Genomic DNA, 15,969 nt, shown 5'->3' on the forward strand with positions numbered 1-15,969 from the left:
TGAAATGTCCTTTGGAATAACTTGTAGACTTCTAATTTAAAATTCATGGCAAACAGGCACAAATATGGGACTGGATACCTTAATAATGCTCGCAAGCAATTCACACATATTTATTTCTGCATTTTAGAAGCTTCAAGCCAGGGAGTGAAATCCGGACAGGTTGTTATAGCTACGCAATCCACAGGGGTTCCGATGTCTATTTAAAACCCCTCAGACCCTCCCTCTCTCCTTTAAACAACATTATATATCACACACACTGCATGCTAATGCGACCAATTCTCAATGAGCACTAAAACACGTCTTAAAATTAGCTCATTCTGGTGTCTGAGTTCAAACTGCCTGACTAGGCAACAGAGGGAACATATCATCAGAATTTCCCCTTTGGCAATAGCTGCTGATTGGGTCCTAAAAAAGCGAGTAGCATTTAACTTTTTATATTTGGCTCCCGAGTTCTGCCACGAGTAGTCGCGAAAGATAGGTTCTCCCTGTGATTTTTTTTTTTTTTTTTTAGATGATAGAAATAAAATAAAAAAAGAACCCAATTGTATTTTTTTTTCTTTTTTTTACCTTTGTTTTTTTGTTTTGTTTTTGTTTTACTCTCCAGCTAAAACTTGAGTGCGCGTATGAGCGCGCACGCAGGCTTTCTGCGGGAGAAGTTTTTTCGAAACTTTAAGGATGATATACCTTGGATGTTTCCTGTTGCTCGCCGGGCTTACCCGTGTCATGGCAAGTTATCCCATCTGGTGGTAAGTTTTATTTTCGTTTTATAGCGCTCAAAGGGAAACGTATTTTTTTAGTAGCCTGTATTATTATTGTTATTATTATTATTCAGCTATGTTACGGAGGATCTGCTGATCCGCGCCTGTGTCACTTTGAGTGGCTGTATTGTGTGGCTGATTCTGACAGCAGCGGAACATTTAGGTGCACTGATGCTAAGGTTGTTCAAACTGGATTTTGAGACGTTTGACAATGACTATCTGCGATGCAGAGGATGGCTTGATAAGCAGAAAAAACACGTGCTTAAATATCGCTTTAGATTGTAAAACTAAAGCAGGGAACATAGTTTGTGTAAACCTAAACTAAATGTAAAAAAGAAAAAAGTATTTCTATCGCACTTTTTATGTCCATGTGATGGTAGGCTATGCTATACACGATATCTGTGGCATGAACGATGCAATTTGACTGAGATACATTTTCATACTCTGAGTGCAGCAGGTGCAGTTTCTTTGCTTGCAAGTGTGTGCGTGCACGTGTGTTCGTGTGTTTGCGTGCGTGTCCACTCGTGTGTATGTGTGTCTATGATGGGGTCAAACTTGCACAGTAACAAGTATGAAGTCTTGCCCTGGATATAGCCTTCATGCTTGGTACAAACTGATAATGTAGTAGCCTATTGGCTTACATAGGATATGATTTATGTATTTCATAAAATATGGTAACGATGTAATAAGATTTGCTCTAGAAATATAAACAAATGTAACTTTGTGATTGAAACTGAATGGTGCAGTAGCCTAATCATTCCTCATATTTAAGAAACAAGGGTTGACGTTTTGTTCTTTTTGTTTAATAAACGTGTCAAAAGCTTCGTTCTGGTCGCACGATGTACCCTATGCTTCATCCATCAGCTACACACATCAATCACACATGTGATTTTTATCACTAAACAAACAAATGATATCCGTTTTACAGTAAATCATTCAATATTCTGGCTTTGCTTGGATATTGGGTGTACCCTAATCTTCCATTAATGGGTCCCCTGGTGGTAATACTGATGAGAAACTAATTACACGCACAGCTGGAAGGAAATCCTGATATAACAGTGGACTGAGAGTCTGTAAGAAAAAAAAACTGACCCAAATCTGTACACATGGTTGTAAGAGCAAGTGTATGCCGACAGAATGATTGCTTTACCTCTTTACTGGATGTTCAGAATATATTCTTATATATTATTACTACTATTAAATAGTGTTTTAGTATCTGATATGCATATTCTGCACTTGTGTTTGCAGTTCCCTGTTTTAACTCTGCTGATTGACACACTCGTGTGCACTGGCAAGAACAAGGCTTTGAATTTTGATCTCCTTTTCTTCTTTTTTTTTACATTTATTTTTCTGTGGAGCCAGTTATGAATGGCACAATGGAAGGCAGGTTTTCCATTCTGTCATAACAAAAAGGCTGCTGCAAGTCAAGAAAAAGTGTCTGTGTTGATGGTTTGATTTCCGAGGGTGGGTCAGGTCTTTGATTGAGCGATAACTACAGAAGCAAAAATGGAGGCAGGTAAACACAACACGAGCATGCTTGCTGTAAGTTTCCTACCAACACAAACAATCTTCGGGTGCAAAGTACCACACAGTCACCTTGAGTTGAACGTTCTTGACGTAACACTTAAGCTTTCTTTTTTTTCTTGATATGTTTTTGGTTTCATGGCAACTCATCCCAAGTCAAATAATAAGGTCCCTCTTGGATAGCACTCAATATGTCTTCATTTTCCTCCTGTTTTTTTTTCAAACAGCCTGTCAGCTATCTAAGAGCTATCGCTTCTGTAAAAAAGCAATCTGTGATGTTTTGCTGACAGACTCTGCCGAACTTGGCTTCAAGTGGCCATCGGAGCTGCATCACACTCGGCCTCTGTAGCCACAGTAGTCTCTGGAGATAGGGATATGCACTAAGACAGGTTCATGTCTGTCTTTTCTCGACCTGCCATGACATAGCCTGGCTGCACCCGCTGCCCCACCACCCCCTTCCCTAGTCCACCCCACCTTAGAAGATAAATACCTGGAGGTGAAAGCTTGCCGCACATTCCTTTTCCCAAACATATTCTCTTGATGTCAAAGTCGGCTCCAAGGCCCCAGGGCCCACGAGTAAAGTGGTAATTCAAAGGTACACTGCTTGGGCTTGCTGAAATATGCATTAAACCTGCGCTGGATACACTTAGATGAGGGGGAAAGTCTGAACTGAGACAAAAAATTGTATGTAATATATGTTTTGTGTACGTTTTTATTTGTAACAATTTCCAATAGAGTGTTTATTTCACAACATAAAAATGAACAGCATACGTATGGCTTCTTTTATTTTACGTTTTGAATATCAGTTTCTTTGGACGGCACTGAGGAGGATTTATAGATTTCTGCAAAGTGCATTCAATAGGCACCTAAAATCCAGCATTTATGTCCAAAGATTGTGTTAAAGCTGGTATGTAAGAAAACTGTTCTATGCTCTTTGTAAAATAAGATCATAAATCATCCCTGGTGGAACATGCCGTGCCTCCTCTCTTAGGCCATTTCCTAACACAGGAAGAGGTGGCAGGGATTACTCAGCCCCACTGAGACAGACACAGAGGCCTGAGTCGAGCAACCAAAGCACATTGACTCATGATCATTTTTTGTGAAACGCAGTTCAGGAAAATGACCAGGCAGAAATGCATGCAGAGAGCCCTGATAAGTAACATGGCTCATTACAGACTCCAGCCAAGAAGAAACTCCTGTGTTTTACGCTTTTGTTCCGGCCTTGATAAGAGCTGTTATGACCTTCACTTATTACCTGTGTCTAGATACAGTTGGTGTTCATTCACTCATGCAAAAATCTTTAGTTCAAAAACTTCAAAGATGCCATATTATCTTCTCTGTAGAGGAAAAGGAAGCAGGTGAGGTTCAGGACGAGACTGACAAATGATGTTGTGCATGGCTTTTGTGGGGTTTAAGCTGTGTTAGTTGGGCATGAAAAGTCTCCACCAGTTTGTGATGTGGACTCAGGTTTCTGCGGGGAACGATGTGCTTCAGGGTATATGGACTGACAAGAGCCAAAGAGAGGTCACTTTGTAATAGCAGTGCCCTTGTTTACTGATGGATGTTGCAGACAAACTGCAGACAAATGTGATTTCCTCTGGAGTCATTTTCAACTTGCCATTGCCCACTCACTGGATGCCTCATTTATGATTAACTAGAGCAGTCTAGTCTAGTAGAAATTAGGCCAGAAATTCTGTTAAAACCAGCGTGACACATAACTCTGACATTTGCTTCAGGGGAAATAACAGTGGTTCACTCACCGGGTCAGCGGATGGCTTGCACACCGTGACACCTGACAGACAACATTAAAGTTTAATATTGAACATGAAATCAGTCCTTAGATTTCAAAATATAATTGAGGTATTCAAGTTCAACCTGTTTGCTGCCAACATAAGTCGTCAGCAAGGGGTCATTCGGCTAAGGAGAGGTTTTAGAGAACACAGCCCGAGGCCAGTGTCAGGAGTTTGGGTAATCTTGTTGTGATCAGCGATTAGTCCTTGAACGACAGTGAACGGGTCAATGGATAGTGAGCTAACTGAGCGGCAGAAGACTGCACACCTGCTATGCCTTTTTGCAAAAGCTACAATAACTGTTATCAAGCCCCTATCACTCAGGGGAGGATCAGTGGATGACTGCTGCCAGTGTTTGGTCTTTAATAGACAGTTGAGTTAAAATGAAGACCTGTCTGGATTGCCAACAAGCTACTGTAGCTACTCTGCAAAGCCTTTGCCAAAGACAATAGGAACTCTGCTATTAAGTAATCAAGTAGTCAAAATGTTGATTTTGGTGACACTTCAATAAAAAACTGAGCAACTCAGGTCAGCGGGTCATGTAATTACAGAACAACATTATATATTTGCAATTAATTGCAATACTGATCGCTGTTATTTGCCTTTTAGTAAAGATCTTAACATCTGAATCAAACCCTTTATCCACCATTACATGAATGAATAGTATACTGTGATGTGGAAATGCCAACGGATAGACCAACAAATGGCCATGTTCAACAAGCACAGTACAGCAAAATGTTTTTTTTTAAACTGACAGAATTACATGCTAAGCAAAGATCCAATGGATATCCTATTTATGTGATTACTAGTTACTAAAAGTCCTAATTGAGAGGACACAGAAAATAAAGACAGAGAGAAAGCAATAAAGGGAGCGAGACGGAGAGATGTAATCAGTGAACCAAGTTTGCACTTGTTGTATCCCAGAAAACCTTCCTCAAAGAAAAAGAGGGGGGTTGTGTTCTGTGTTACACTTAATACACTCTCTGAAGTTTCAATGTAGGGTTTGCACTCTTATTACCCTAAGCTGAAGGCCTGTTAAGTGTGTGGACAGTTAATAACATGGTGTAGTTTTCCAAGTTGTCAGCTTAAGGTCTATGGAGACCTCTAGATGTATTGTGGACTTTCATCTTAGACAGAAACATTGCCTGCTCCTGCGGTAGCAGGGCTGCAATTTCAATACGTACAAAGGCCAGGTGTCTGCAGAGAGTGTAGTTGAAGGGATAAAGGATGGATGCCTAATGGTAGCATCTGATACAGCAAATAAACACACACAACGAAACATACTCAGTCGTAAAATTACACGCCACCTGGAGAGGGAAATTAGTCTTCCACTTGAGTGGTGTTATACATCAATAAAGAAATGCACTGACGATGTTGACTTCATCTGTCCCTGTAGGTCACTAGCAGTGGGCCACCAGTACTCATCACTGGGCACTCAACCTATCCTCTGCGGCAGCATCCCGGGACTGGTGCCCAAGCAGCTGCGTTTCTGCCGGAACTACGTGGAAATCATGCCCAGCGTGGCTGAGGGGGTGAAGATTGGCATCCAGGAGTGCCAGCACCAGTTCAGAGGCCGACGCTGGAACTGCACCACGGTCAACGACAACCTGGCTATTTTTGGGCCAGTGTTGGACAAAGGTAATGCAACACACCAAAACACATTAACCACATCTCTGTTAATCATAATGAGACATGCAGTGTGCTCCTCAGTCATCGCAGTGCACAAACGAGCTGCCTCTGCTGCTATTTTTTCATGCAAATAGCTTTTTTAATTTGGCTCCATCCCTGTGGCTTACTTGCCTTTTTTGTGATTTGCAATTAACAAAAGTCAAAGCCATCGACGATCTCACATTTTCAAAACTGTTCCCCAGCTTTGGAGAGTTCAGGCAAAACCAGTTTGCAAACAGTGCAACTTAGCCATGAACAGGCCAGAGTTCAATGATCAAAGTATAGTCCAACATCTACATCTTAAATAATTTCACTTAAGTGATGCTATCTGACCCTATTGGCCTTAAATCATGTTTCTATGATTTTGGGTATAATAGCCTCTTCTACATTTTTAGAAGTTCTTAGTTCTTTAAACCATTAGGGGAGAACGGGGTAAGCAGGCACACTTTTTACTCTACTGAGAATTGCTCATCACCTAAACATCTTTCGATAGTCATTCCTACATTACATTGAAGCTTAAAGTGTTGGCTTGAAATGTGTACCCCTCACTTTTTCTATCTTATTGTAATAAAGAAGAAATTAATCATCAAAGACACCCTAACACATTGTGACAATCAACCCCATCAAGGGGTCGGTTGTCATACACTATGGGGTTGTTTGTCACAATGTTATCTTAATGGGAATAATCTTGAAAAGAAGGAAAGAAAGTAGAACTAAATTTGAAAATGCAATTGCATTGTCAAGTTGGCAAATAGGCCTATATAAGCCTTACTGTAGCCTTGGCAGCTTGTCTAGTTTGGGATGCACTGGGTTGTTTTGATTTTGTTGCCCTTTTTTCCTTTGTATGCTAGCTGCCTTTTCCTGCTCTATTCTTTTCTTCTCTGGGGTGTCAGTGAGGATACAGCTTGACAAGTTATTTCATTATTGGGTTCCTTTTCTGGCTGTAGCCTTTGGATAACTTGTGACAACCAACCCCCCAAAAAATGTGACGACCAACCCCAACTTGAATTTTTTGCTAGCATCAATGCCAACAACCATCTGACAACTAATTAGCTTGCTAACCACAATCTAAACTATAGTTTACCCTTCACACTTTTTATGGGTAACAAGTGTTTTGTTATAAACCCATTCTGTAAAAGCCTAGAATAAAAATACTGAGGAGCTAAATATTTTCAATTTGACATGAAAAACACAAACAGTCCTCTCACCTCAAATTCAGCAGTCTAACTCCAAGGAAGACTATGTAGGTGACCTCTTATCCCAATTCTGGATATTTACATATCAAAATTTCACAGACAGCGCCTTCTGGTGTGACAAATTACCCTGTTCTCCCCTACTATAACAAAAAATAAATTCAGTAAATGAATGAATAAAAGTGACTTATTGTATCTCTTTGCGGATGAACTACACCAAGTTAAATTTTTTTTCTTCTTTTCTTCTTATATTTGCATTAGAAAAAGCTGCAGTCCCTTCAGGCATCATTCATTATGCTCATTCAAATCCTTGTTTAAATAGACTTAAGACTGAACAAGCTCCGAGCAGCCTGTATGCATGAAATAGTGCAGACAATTAAGAAGAGTAAGTTCTGTCTTGTTGGAGTTTTTCTTTGGGAGGGAATCCCCTGTGATTGTTCCACTGTACAATCCTCTGAAGTGCCTTACACAAGACTCCAAACTGAGTTATGGAGTTTTTCAAAATAAGTTTTTTGTCCCCCCCCCTTACATTCTGTGATGGTGCATTACAACTTTCAATTTAGGTCTAATCATGGGCTCAGACTGCAGAAATTCCCTCCTCACAATAAAATAATTTGAAAAAAAAAATATATGTGGAAACATTAATCAATAATGTCAAAAGTTTGACATTCTTGCTAACTTCAAATTGAGTTGCAGGCTTTGAAAATTGAGAATGAGTGCAAATCACAGGGGTTTAGGGTTGGGAGATCTAAACCTGTCACCTAGTTTACAGAAGATTGATGGAAACGCAGGGGGCTGGAGGTTAGTCGGGGCAATTGCTTTTAATAAACTCCTGAGCTAGTTGATAGAAGAGGCTTGAGCTCAAGTAGGTGGCTAACGATAGGGGTTCTTAATTTGAGCCCTATTGTGGTGCAAAATGCCAGCACATTGCCTCCCCTCACAGGCCTAAAATGCAGGGGTTCTGAGTGGAAAGAGGAGGCAGCTACTGGGCTTTGGTGAATAATTTTGATTGGATTAAGGTCACTGAGGCCCTTAATAATGTGAGAGGTCAAAGTGGCTGGATTAAGTGCCTTTGTCAGAGGCCAAGGAAAGTGACTCAGGGGCTCACAGGCCTTTGATAGGGCTTAGTAGGAGAGGGCTTCCATTTCATTGGATTTGATTGATGCTGGTGTTTGTCTGTGCAACAGGGCCATTGTCCTCGCTGGTGTCTGTTTGTCTGCGATTCAGACTGTTGTGTGTCAGTTTCCTCCTTCCTTTTTGGGGGCCAAAACTGAAAGGAAGAGTAGGCGCCTTTATTGGCTTCAGAGGCTTAGTTCCTATCAGTTAGCCCATTGCTGCCCATGTCCTCCTCACCTTCACCGAGGACATTAGAAGTTTGTTTTACAGGGGCGGATTAAGCAGGGTACTTGAAGAATGAAAGACATGGACCATTAAGGCAAAAAGGCAGTTCTGTGAATTGAGTTGAGACTCAAGCTAAAAAAAGACATACGCTTCTCGAAAAAAAATTTAATCACATACATAACTTATTTTCAAATACATATGCATAAACATGCTCATGCCAAATGTGATCATACGTTGACATGACCACACACAAACATTCATAAATCTACTGTGATGCATACTCACACCCAACCTCATGCACCAAAACACAAAAGGGTTAAATTACTCCTTCCCTAAAAATGGATTTATGCTTCTTCTAAGAGCGTGTTCTCTCTCTCCCTTACACATGGCCTGATGCTCTCTCTATGGTTCTCCCTCACTCCACACCCAAAATCACGAGCCCTACCTCTAGGCTATGTCTGCGTCAGCACTCATTAATTTACATTAACTAAAGTGTCAAAACATGCACTGCTGGAATCTGACTGTGATGAATGGTAATAGAAAGCTGTGCAGGTGTTCTTGGTACTCAGACCCGATCCCAGAGCTGTTTCGGCATTCTTGGTATTTACAGAACACCTACCCACTATATGGGTATAATCAGGCTCCTGTTTATGAGTCATATTATAGCATTAGTAAAGAGGCAACTTTTCTACAGAGTGCACAGTCACAATTTTGCAGGTGTTGCCATCCGCACAGGTTTAGACATGCACTGTTACTATTCTGCTTGAAACCATTGAATTCAAGTGAGGCACATAGGAAACTCCTATTACGTAATATGTTAAGGATGTGGAAGGGATTGAAATGTTTTATAATGTTGTTGCTCTGACTTATCGAACTTTCATTCACCATAGGCACCTCTGCATTTGCCCAAACATTGTAAACCAGGAAATCCATCTAATACATTAACCTAAATCATTAAGTCCCATCTAAACTAACTGGGAAAAGGTCAGGGGATGTGGGTTACGACCTATGACCTGAGGATGAGAAAGTGTAACTATTTAGGATGAGCTAAGAGGTCTCTGCTTTTCATGAGACGTATGTCTCTCCATGCTGGGGGAGGGAAGCTAGCACACCAGTATATCATTAACTCTGGGCAAGAAAGAAAGAAGGGGTGTGGTAAATGGAGTTGATGGGGGGACCTTAGCCCCATTCCCTGCTGGGCGCTGCTCAGAGCACAATATCTTCGCAACCATGAGATTAAGCAGGAGAAAAAGTGCTTTTCCCCATTCACACGCCCTTTAGATTGTTTTATTAAACCATTTGAATAGGGATTTCCCTGTCTGCCGACAAGCAGGGTCCGACCAATGCATAGTTCTCTGTTGCTATGACTTAACTTGGTCCTCACTAATCACTGGCCAGGGCAAATTTCATATAAAATATCTGGGGCCATTGTGGGACTAACACAGTGTGACAGTGGAAGCACAATAGGGGATTCAACCCCCCAGCAGGTTGTAGGGACCACTTGGTCTGCCAGGGTCGAGCACAGATTGGTGAAGAACCATTGTCAGAGTAAAAGTCCCCCGGAATACCAGAAATTGGTCATAAAACCAAGAAAAGCTGAACAATTAATTAAGAGATGGTATTTATAGGTGAATTACATGCCATTACAGGTGTATAGATACTGAAATAAATGCCAAGCATGTAACATAAGTAGTGGTTTGGTTAAACAATAAACAATAATAATCCTAATATATAAATATCCTTTTATTATTCTATAACACAAATTGTTGAGGCACACCTAATTTCTGAATAATATTTCAAAATGTGAAAGCGTTTTATAAGTATAACGTTTGTTGGAATTTTGATAAGTGTAAATGCCTCAACTACACACAAGGTTGGGAATATGCCTTGGAATTGTCACCAGGTTCACTATGCAGGGTTGAGAAGTGTGTGTATAGAGACTAGTATGCTTCTCATAAACCATCTATGCTCTGTATTTGCATGGTTAAAATGAAAGATTTCATCAACACATAGGTTTGCAGCTTTTGCTAAAGGTTCCTGTATAGCCAAAATTAGTTTAATGAGTCTTGGTATTATTTACTGTGCGTAATGATCATGTAATGTACTGAACTACATTTGTTTGTTAGCTCTCCTTATTCCCAGTTTTTTTGGGTAATCTTGTCACTGATTTAAAGAGTGCTGGGCTCTCACAAGTGATCTGCAACTAGGTTAGACCGTCCATTGATATAGGCACATTTTTATTATTTTTATCTCATTTTATCCTAAAATAATCCTCTTTTCTTCTCCCATTTTAACTCCTCCCTCCTCCTGTCATCATTACTGCCAGTCATCAAGGTCACGTTTTCCAAAGTTCCCCAGGGTACATCTTTAGGTCCACATTTCTTCCCACTTTTCATAAATAATGATAATCATTATGTGACACACTAAATAAAATAATATTTCTATGCGGATGATTCATTAATTCTTAGTTATAGAATCCCTTGAAAGGAACTTAAATTAAATAATGTTTCATTTTTAAGTGATGTAGTACTTACACCTAAGGTTAAAACAATAAAAATATGCTCAAACTGTCTTGGTAGTATATAGTGCATGGTTTATATACTAGTTTTTCGTTATTTAATAGGGACAGAGCACATGAATAAACATGAATACTAATATACAATATGTGAGCTGAAATGCTAATGTATACCAAGGCTGATTTATTTTTTATTTTTTTAATGACATTAAAAGTGACAACATACAAATAATAACATACAGTTCTGGTCTGGTTCTGGTCTTTACCCAAGAAGGGTTCAAAGTGTGTTGTATAAGGAACTATCCTATTGCAAGTGGTAGCCTATTCCAATATTTAACTCCCTTCACTGTCAGCACAGTTTGTCCAAATGGGGTGCTGTATGGCACCTAACAGTCCCCTCTAGTGGTGGCCTTGGTGCTGAAGTCAGCCCCATATTGATTCATCGATTAAAAGGAGGTGGGCGAGCCAATGTAAAGCCTTGGAAATAAAACAAGTATATTTTATGTACAGTATACACTTTCCTCATGTGGTGAATTACACTACACAGCCTTCACCTGCATTAATTGCAAAGAAAATAATATGAAATGATATGTGGTGGATTCAGTAAGCATGATTCAAGGAAGGAGAGCAGAGATGGAGATGTATTAATTCAAGTCAGTTTTATTCAGAAAGCCTAATATTACAAATAAAAATGGCGCAGCGGGCTTTACAAACTGTAAAGCATACAACATCCTTTGTGCCTTGAGGGGGAAAATGGAACAAACCTCAAGAAGAGCAGCTGAGGATTGATCCCTCTACTGCAAGACATGTGTATTGTGAACATTAGTAACCTTGTACCTATACAATAGTGTTATGAAGTGGGTGTTGGAGGATGCCAGTAGACCTTTTCTCTTGCATCATTGTTTCTAATGCCCTTTAGTCCTCAAACTGGTTGGAACCTGCTGTAAGGGAGGAGCCCCTACTCCCCCTTAGCTGTATACTCCTCCCTTCTTTCTTTTCTTTCTTCTACTCTGTCGTTCTTGTCCTGTAGACAGAAACATGCAGTGCCTCTTTATCTATCTCATACACACACACTCACCCACTCAATCCCAAATGTCACTATTGATCTTAAACCTTATTTCTTTACTCTGTTCATTTCATATTTGGACCTGGTGTTTCTTCTTTCTTTGTCTTGTTCTCTCAGTCTCTTCTTCTTGTGATTGTGCAAGACCATACAAGTATATTTTCAAGGCAACCTTCCTGTCATAATGATTTCTGTCAAAGCAGGGAATGTGAAGCAGACAATGTCTCCCCTTCTGTAACAGTGAAGCATATCTGGACACTACAGTCCCGACACAATGTTGTGCCTATGATTTGTCCCGGCAGTGTGAGGCAGTTTCCTAACCTTTCAAAAGCTTAATTGAGTCTCTTAATTATAGGCCTGTCAGGCCCGTCTCTTCCTCTCATCTCTTTGGAAGATCCTGATCCCTCTGAGTCATCCGTTAGCTATGTCAGACAGAGGCATAGAAGCCTTGTTGGACTTAGTCAGAGACAGGACGATTGATGTCTGGGCTAAATTAACCCACACACTGGTACACCTTGATATATGCGACCTAAAGGCATGTAACCAACAATCATAATAAACACTTCAGTATGTATAGCATGCTCAATGTTGTGATGTTGGCTTGGGCTGAGACATATTTTCTTATGCAATCATACAAGACCAAACAAAAACAGATATCCATATTAACAAGTGGTGACCTATAGCTAAAACTCTCACAAAGTAAACAGGCACACATGCTTAGAGTCAAGTTAATTCCGGATATCTGAATTTTTTTTCCAGCCACTCGAGAGTCATCATTTGTCCATGCCATTGCCTCGGCGGGAGTGGCATTTGCAGTGACCCGTGCCTGCGCTGAGGGTTCAGCCACCATCTGTGGATGTGACACGCGCCACAAGGGCCCACCCGGTGAGGGATGGAAGTGGGGCGGCTGCAGCGAGGATGTGGATTTCGGGAGCATGGTGTCCCGGGAGTTTGCCGATGCGAGGGAGAATCGGCCTGATGCACGCTCAGCCATGAACCGCCAGAACAACGAGGCTGGAAGAATGGTGAATTTTCATAAAAAAGTTAATTTTTCCTACTTGTGTTGTCGGATTTGTTTTACCTCAACATGTTCGATTAACAAATTGTTTTTACCCTTAGTCCCTCAACGACAACATGTTCCTGAAGTGTAAGTGCCACGGGCTCTCTGGAAGCTGCGAGGTCAAGACCTGCTGGTGGTCTCAGCCTGACTTCCGAGTTATTGGTGACTACATGAAGGACAAGTATGACAGCGCATCGGAGATGGTGGTGGAGAAACATAAGGAGTCCCGCGGATGGGTGGAGACCCTGAGACCCAAGTACAACAACTTCAAACCCCCCACAGAGCGCGACCTGGTTTATTATGAAAAGTCACCCAACTTCTGTGACCCCAATCCTGAGACCGGCTCCTTTGGCACCCGTGATCGAGTCTGCAACCTGACGTCCCATGGCATAGACGGGTGCGACCTGCTCTGCTGTGGCAGAGGTCACAACACCAGAACTGAGAAGAGAAAGGAGAAGTGTCACTGCATTTTCCACTGGTGCTGCTACGTCAGCTGTCACGAGTGTGTGAGAGTCTACGATGTGCACACCTGCAAATAAGGACGTCTGCTTCCCGTCTCTTCTCACCGAAACCTTAGGACATCAGTTGGCAAATACAGCAACTTATCTACAAGACATGAGAGACTGAAGCTGTCTGACTTTTCTGCAGACATAATGGCCTTGTGTTCTGTGCTGTGATGCTAAAACAGAGCCTGTCTCTGCCTCAACTTAAAACAGTTGAGAAGCGATTGAAATCACAAGGCATCATCCATATGTACCGCTGGGATAATGGTGATGATGACAACACTGTTGATATCTGTAGTGCTGACAAACGAGTTTTCGTGTACTGACGTAGGAAAGGAGAACTGTCGGCTAATTGACAAACACCATATTGGTGACTTTTTTGGGGGTTTTCCAAGTAGTTACTTATGTTGAAAATAGTACAGCACTGCCAATGGTTCAAATGTTCTTCAGTGTTTGATCATTATTAGTTTTTTGCTAGAAAAACAGCAATTTACGTGACACTCCACAGCATGCATTCTCCTCCTCAACATTATAAGTATGTATGTGTATGTGTATATGTGAAATCTAACATTATAGCAGTGTGAATGTTTTTTTAATAGTGTTAATATGGTTCTGATGTTTGAGTAAGAATGCACTTGCACCTGAGTGAATGTAGTTATTGTGCTGCAATGTGTTTAGATATTCTCCAATTCTTAAGCTAACAAGTTAATATCTGCTTTGAATGACTAATTTAATCTTAAGAGTATACATGAGCCACATCAAGCGAACACTGGCTAAATAAGACTTTTTCACAGTCCCCACATGTTCTGAAACACTGGGAGCTTTTTCCTAAGGGTAACAATGCTTTGAACAACATTGAGAGTCATGACTAAAGACGAGTAAAGAAGAATAAAACTTGTAAGTCTGCGGTGTTCAGAGAGCTGTGAATGAATCTGAAAGTTCAGCGCTTAAAGAAATATGAAGCATGTTCTTCTTGTTTTTATCAGTATTAGCAATATCTCATGTGATTGGGTATAGGGGAAAACTGCTATTTATAAATGGGATTACTCCCATTATATTTTAGTTTCATTTAGATACTCATACGATATTATTTTATTTTGATATTTAATGAAATAGAGTTAAGTTCTGTACACCTTAGTCAAACAAATAATAACCCTTAACTAAGCTGTTAAGCTCTGTAAAATGCAGTCTAATTTTCGGTTGCAGTCAAATGACAACCAAAACCTTTGCATGACTCACCTGTGGCTTATTGTTCCCCTGACTTAACAACAAGCAGCATCACAGAAATGACCAATACTTCCCTTATCTTAATGCTGCTAAGTCGACATAATATTTGTGTGCATGTGTCTCTGTGTGTGCTTGTGTGTTTGTTTAGGTCCTTTTCATACAGTATGTCTGTTTGTGTTCTATATATATTCTTGCATGTGTTGATTCTTTCTGTGAAAGAAATCTATTATAAATAGTTTGGAAAATAAAATGTGAAGTTTTGACTAATTCTTGCATACAGTAATGTTCAATTTAACCAAATAGACCGAAATAGAGTTTATGTTATTTTAAGATGCATTTGGTTTTGTAGTCATGCTAAATATCAGGGTGAAAAATGATTCATGTTGTTCCATCCCTCAATTTGAGAAGAAATACAACAAAGTATTTATTTATTTGGAAAGTGAAAAACTGAGGCAGAACGAGTAACATAACGTTTATGAGACATTCCACTGATTATGGAGAGATGTGTAAAGTCATTGATAAATTATTGTTTACAGCCAGTGTAATGCTATGTCTCAGGCATGTATACTGTAGGTCTCGGATTTCATTCACTGAACGGAAAATATTAATGAGCATCCGTAACCACTTATATTAAGTCATCTTTAACAAACTACAGAGCAACCACTATCAGTACATGATCTGTTATTTTGCATTCATTATGGTACACTTTATATGTGATTGGTTTCTTGTGTGGACAATTTGCTTATGTTCTAATTTTTCTTGTTAAGTTTTTATATCCAAAGTTTTGTACAAAGTAGTTTTTGCGTTTTTATGGATTTCTAAAATTTGATGTTTTTTTTATAATTATTTATTTCATGCTATGTACATATTAGTAAGTAAAAGTATATATTTGCAGAAAAAAAAATTTAAACAGTGTTGTGACTCGTAACACTGTAGCCTTTTTACCTCATCACTGTTTTTTTTATTCACTGACTGCACACAGGCATCAGCTGTAGCCTGTAGTAGATTTCTTAAGTTAACTCTGTAACACCAAAATAAAGCATCATAAACAACCAAACTGTTGTTCTATTATCTATGAAAGAAATTCACAGGTGGGACATTTTTTGTTCGCTTTTGGGAATCATGCCAAGAAATAAGTAACAGCAAAGATGGATCAATGGCAAGTGTCCATGAAGTGTCCATGTTCCTCAAGGGAATGCTGCTATACCCCGGCGCCAATATCATATATACTGCATGCCACTTGTGTTTAAAGAACTTATATGTGATAGCATAATGTGAATTAATTAAGTAACTGTTGTCTTGTGTCTTCAGCCACCAAATGCTTTGG

At 40.0% G+C, this 15,969-nt stretch overlaps 1 protein-coding gene across 1 annotated transcript; it reads left to right on the forward strand.

The window, feature by feature from the left end:
- Nucleotides 1-483: 483 nt before the first annotated feature.
- Nucleotides 484-15,670, forward strand: wnt3a (wingless-type MMTV integration site family, member 3A). Its single transcript, XM_080034687.1, has 4 exons — nucleotides 484-746; nucleotides 5,469-5,710; nucleotides 12,612-12,877; nucleotides 12,972-15,670. The coding sequence occupies exons 1-4, from the start codon at nucleotides 676-678 to the stop codon at nucleotides 13,449-13,451; spliced, it is 1,059 nt and encodes a 352-aa protein (XP_079890813.1). The 5' UTR covers nucleotides 484-675; the 3' UTR covers nucleotides 13,452-15,670.
- Nucleotides 15,671-15,969: the final 299 nt, after the last annotated feature.

The sequence above is a fragment of the Ammodytes marinus genome, assembly GCF_949987685.1.
Source record: "Ammodytes marinus genome assembly, chromosome: 9".
Taxonomy (NCBI): domain Eukaryota; kingdom Metazoa; phylum Chordata; class Actinopteri; order Uranoscopiformes; family Ammodytidae; genus Ammodytes; species Ammodytes marinus.

What these genes read in the sequence shown, in the direction of transcription:
- wnt3a (XM_080034687.1), top strand. Translation starts at nt 676, where the DNA reads ATGATATACCTTGGATGTTTCCTGTTGCTCGCCGGGCTTACCCGTGTC. An exon ending in GCAAGTTATCCCATCTGGTG is followed by an intron (nt 747 to 5,468) that starts GTAAGTTTTATT and finishes CTGTCCCTGTAG; the next exon opens with GTCACTAGCAGTGGGCCACC. An exon ending in TGGGCCAGTGTTGGACAAAG is followed by an intron (nt 5,711 to 12,611) that starts GTAATGCAACAC and finishes TTTTTTTTCCAG; the next exon opens with CCACTCGAGAGTCATCATTT.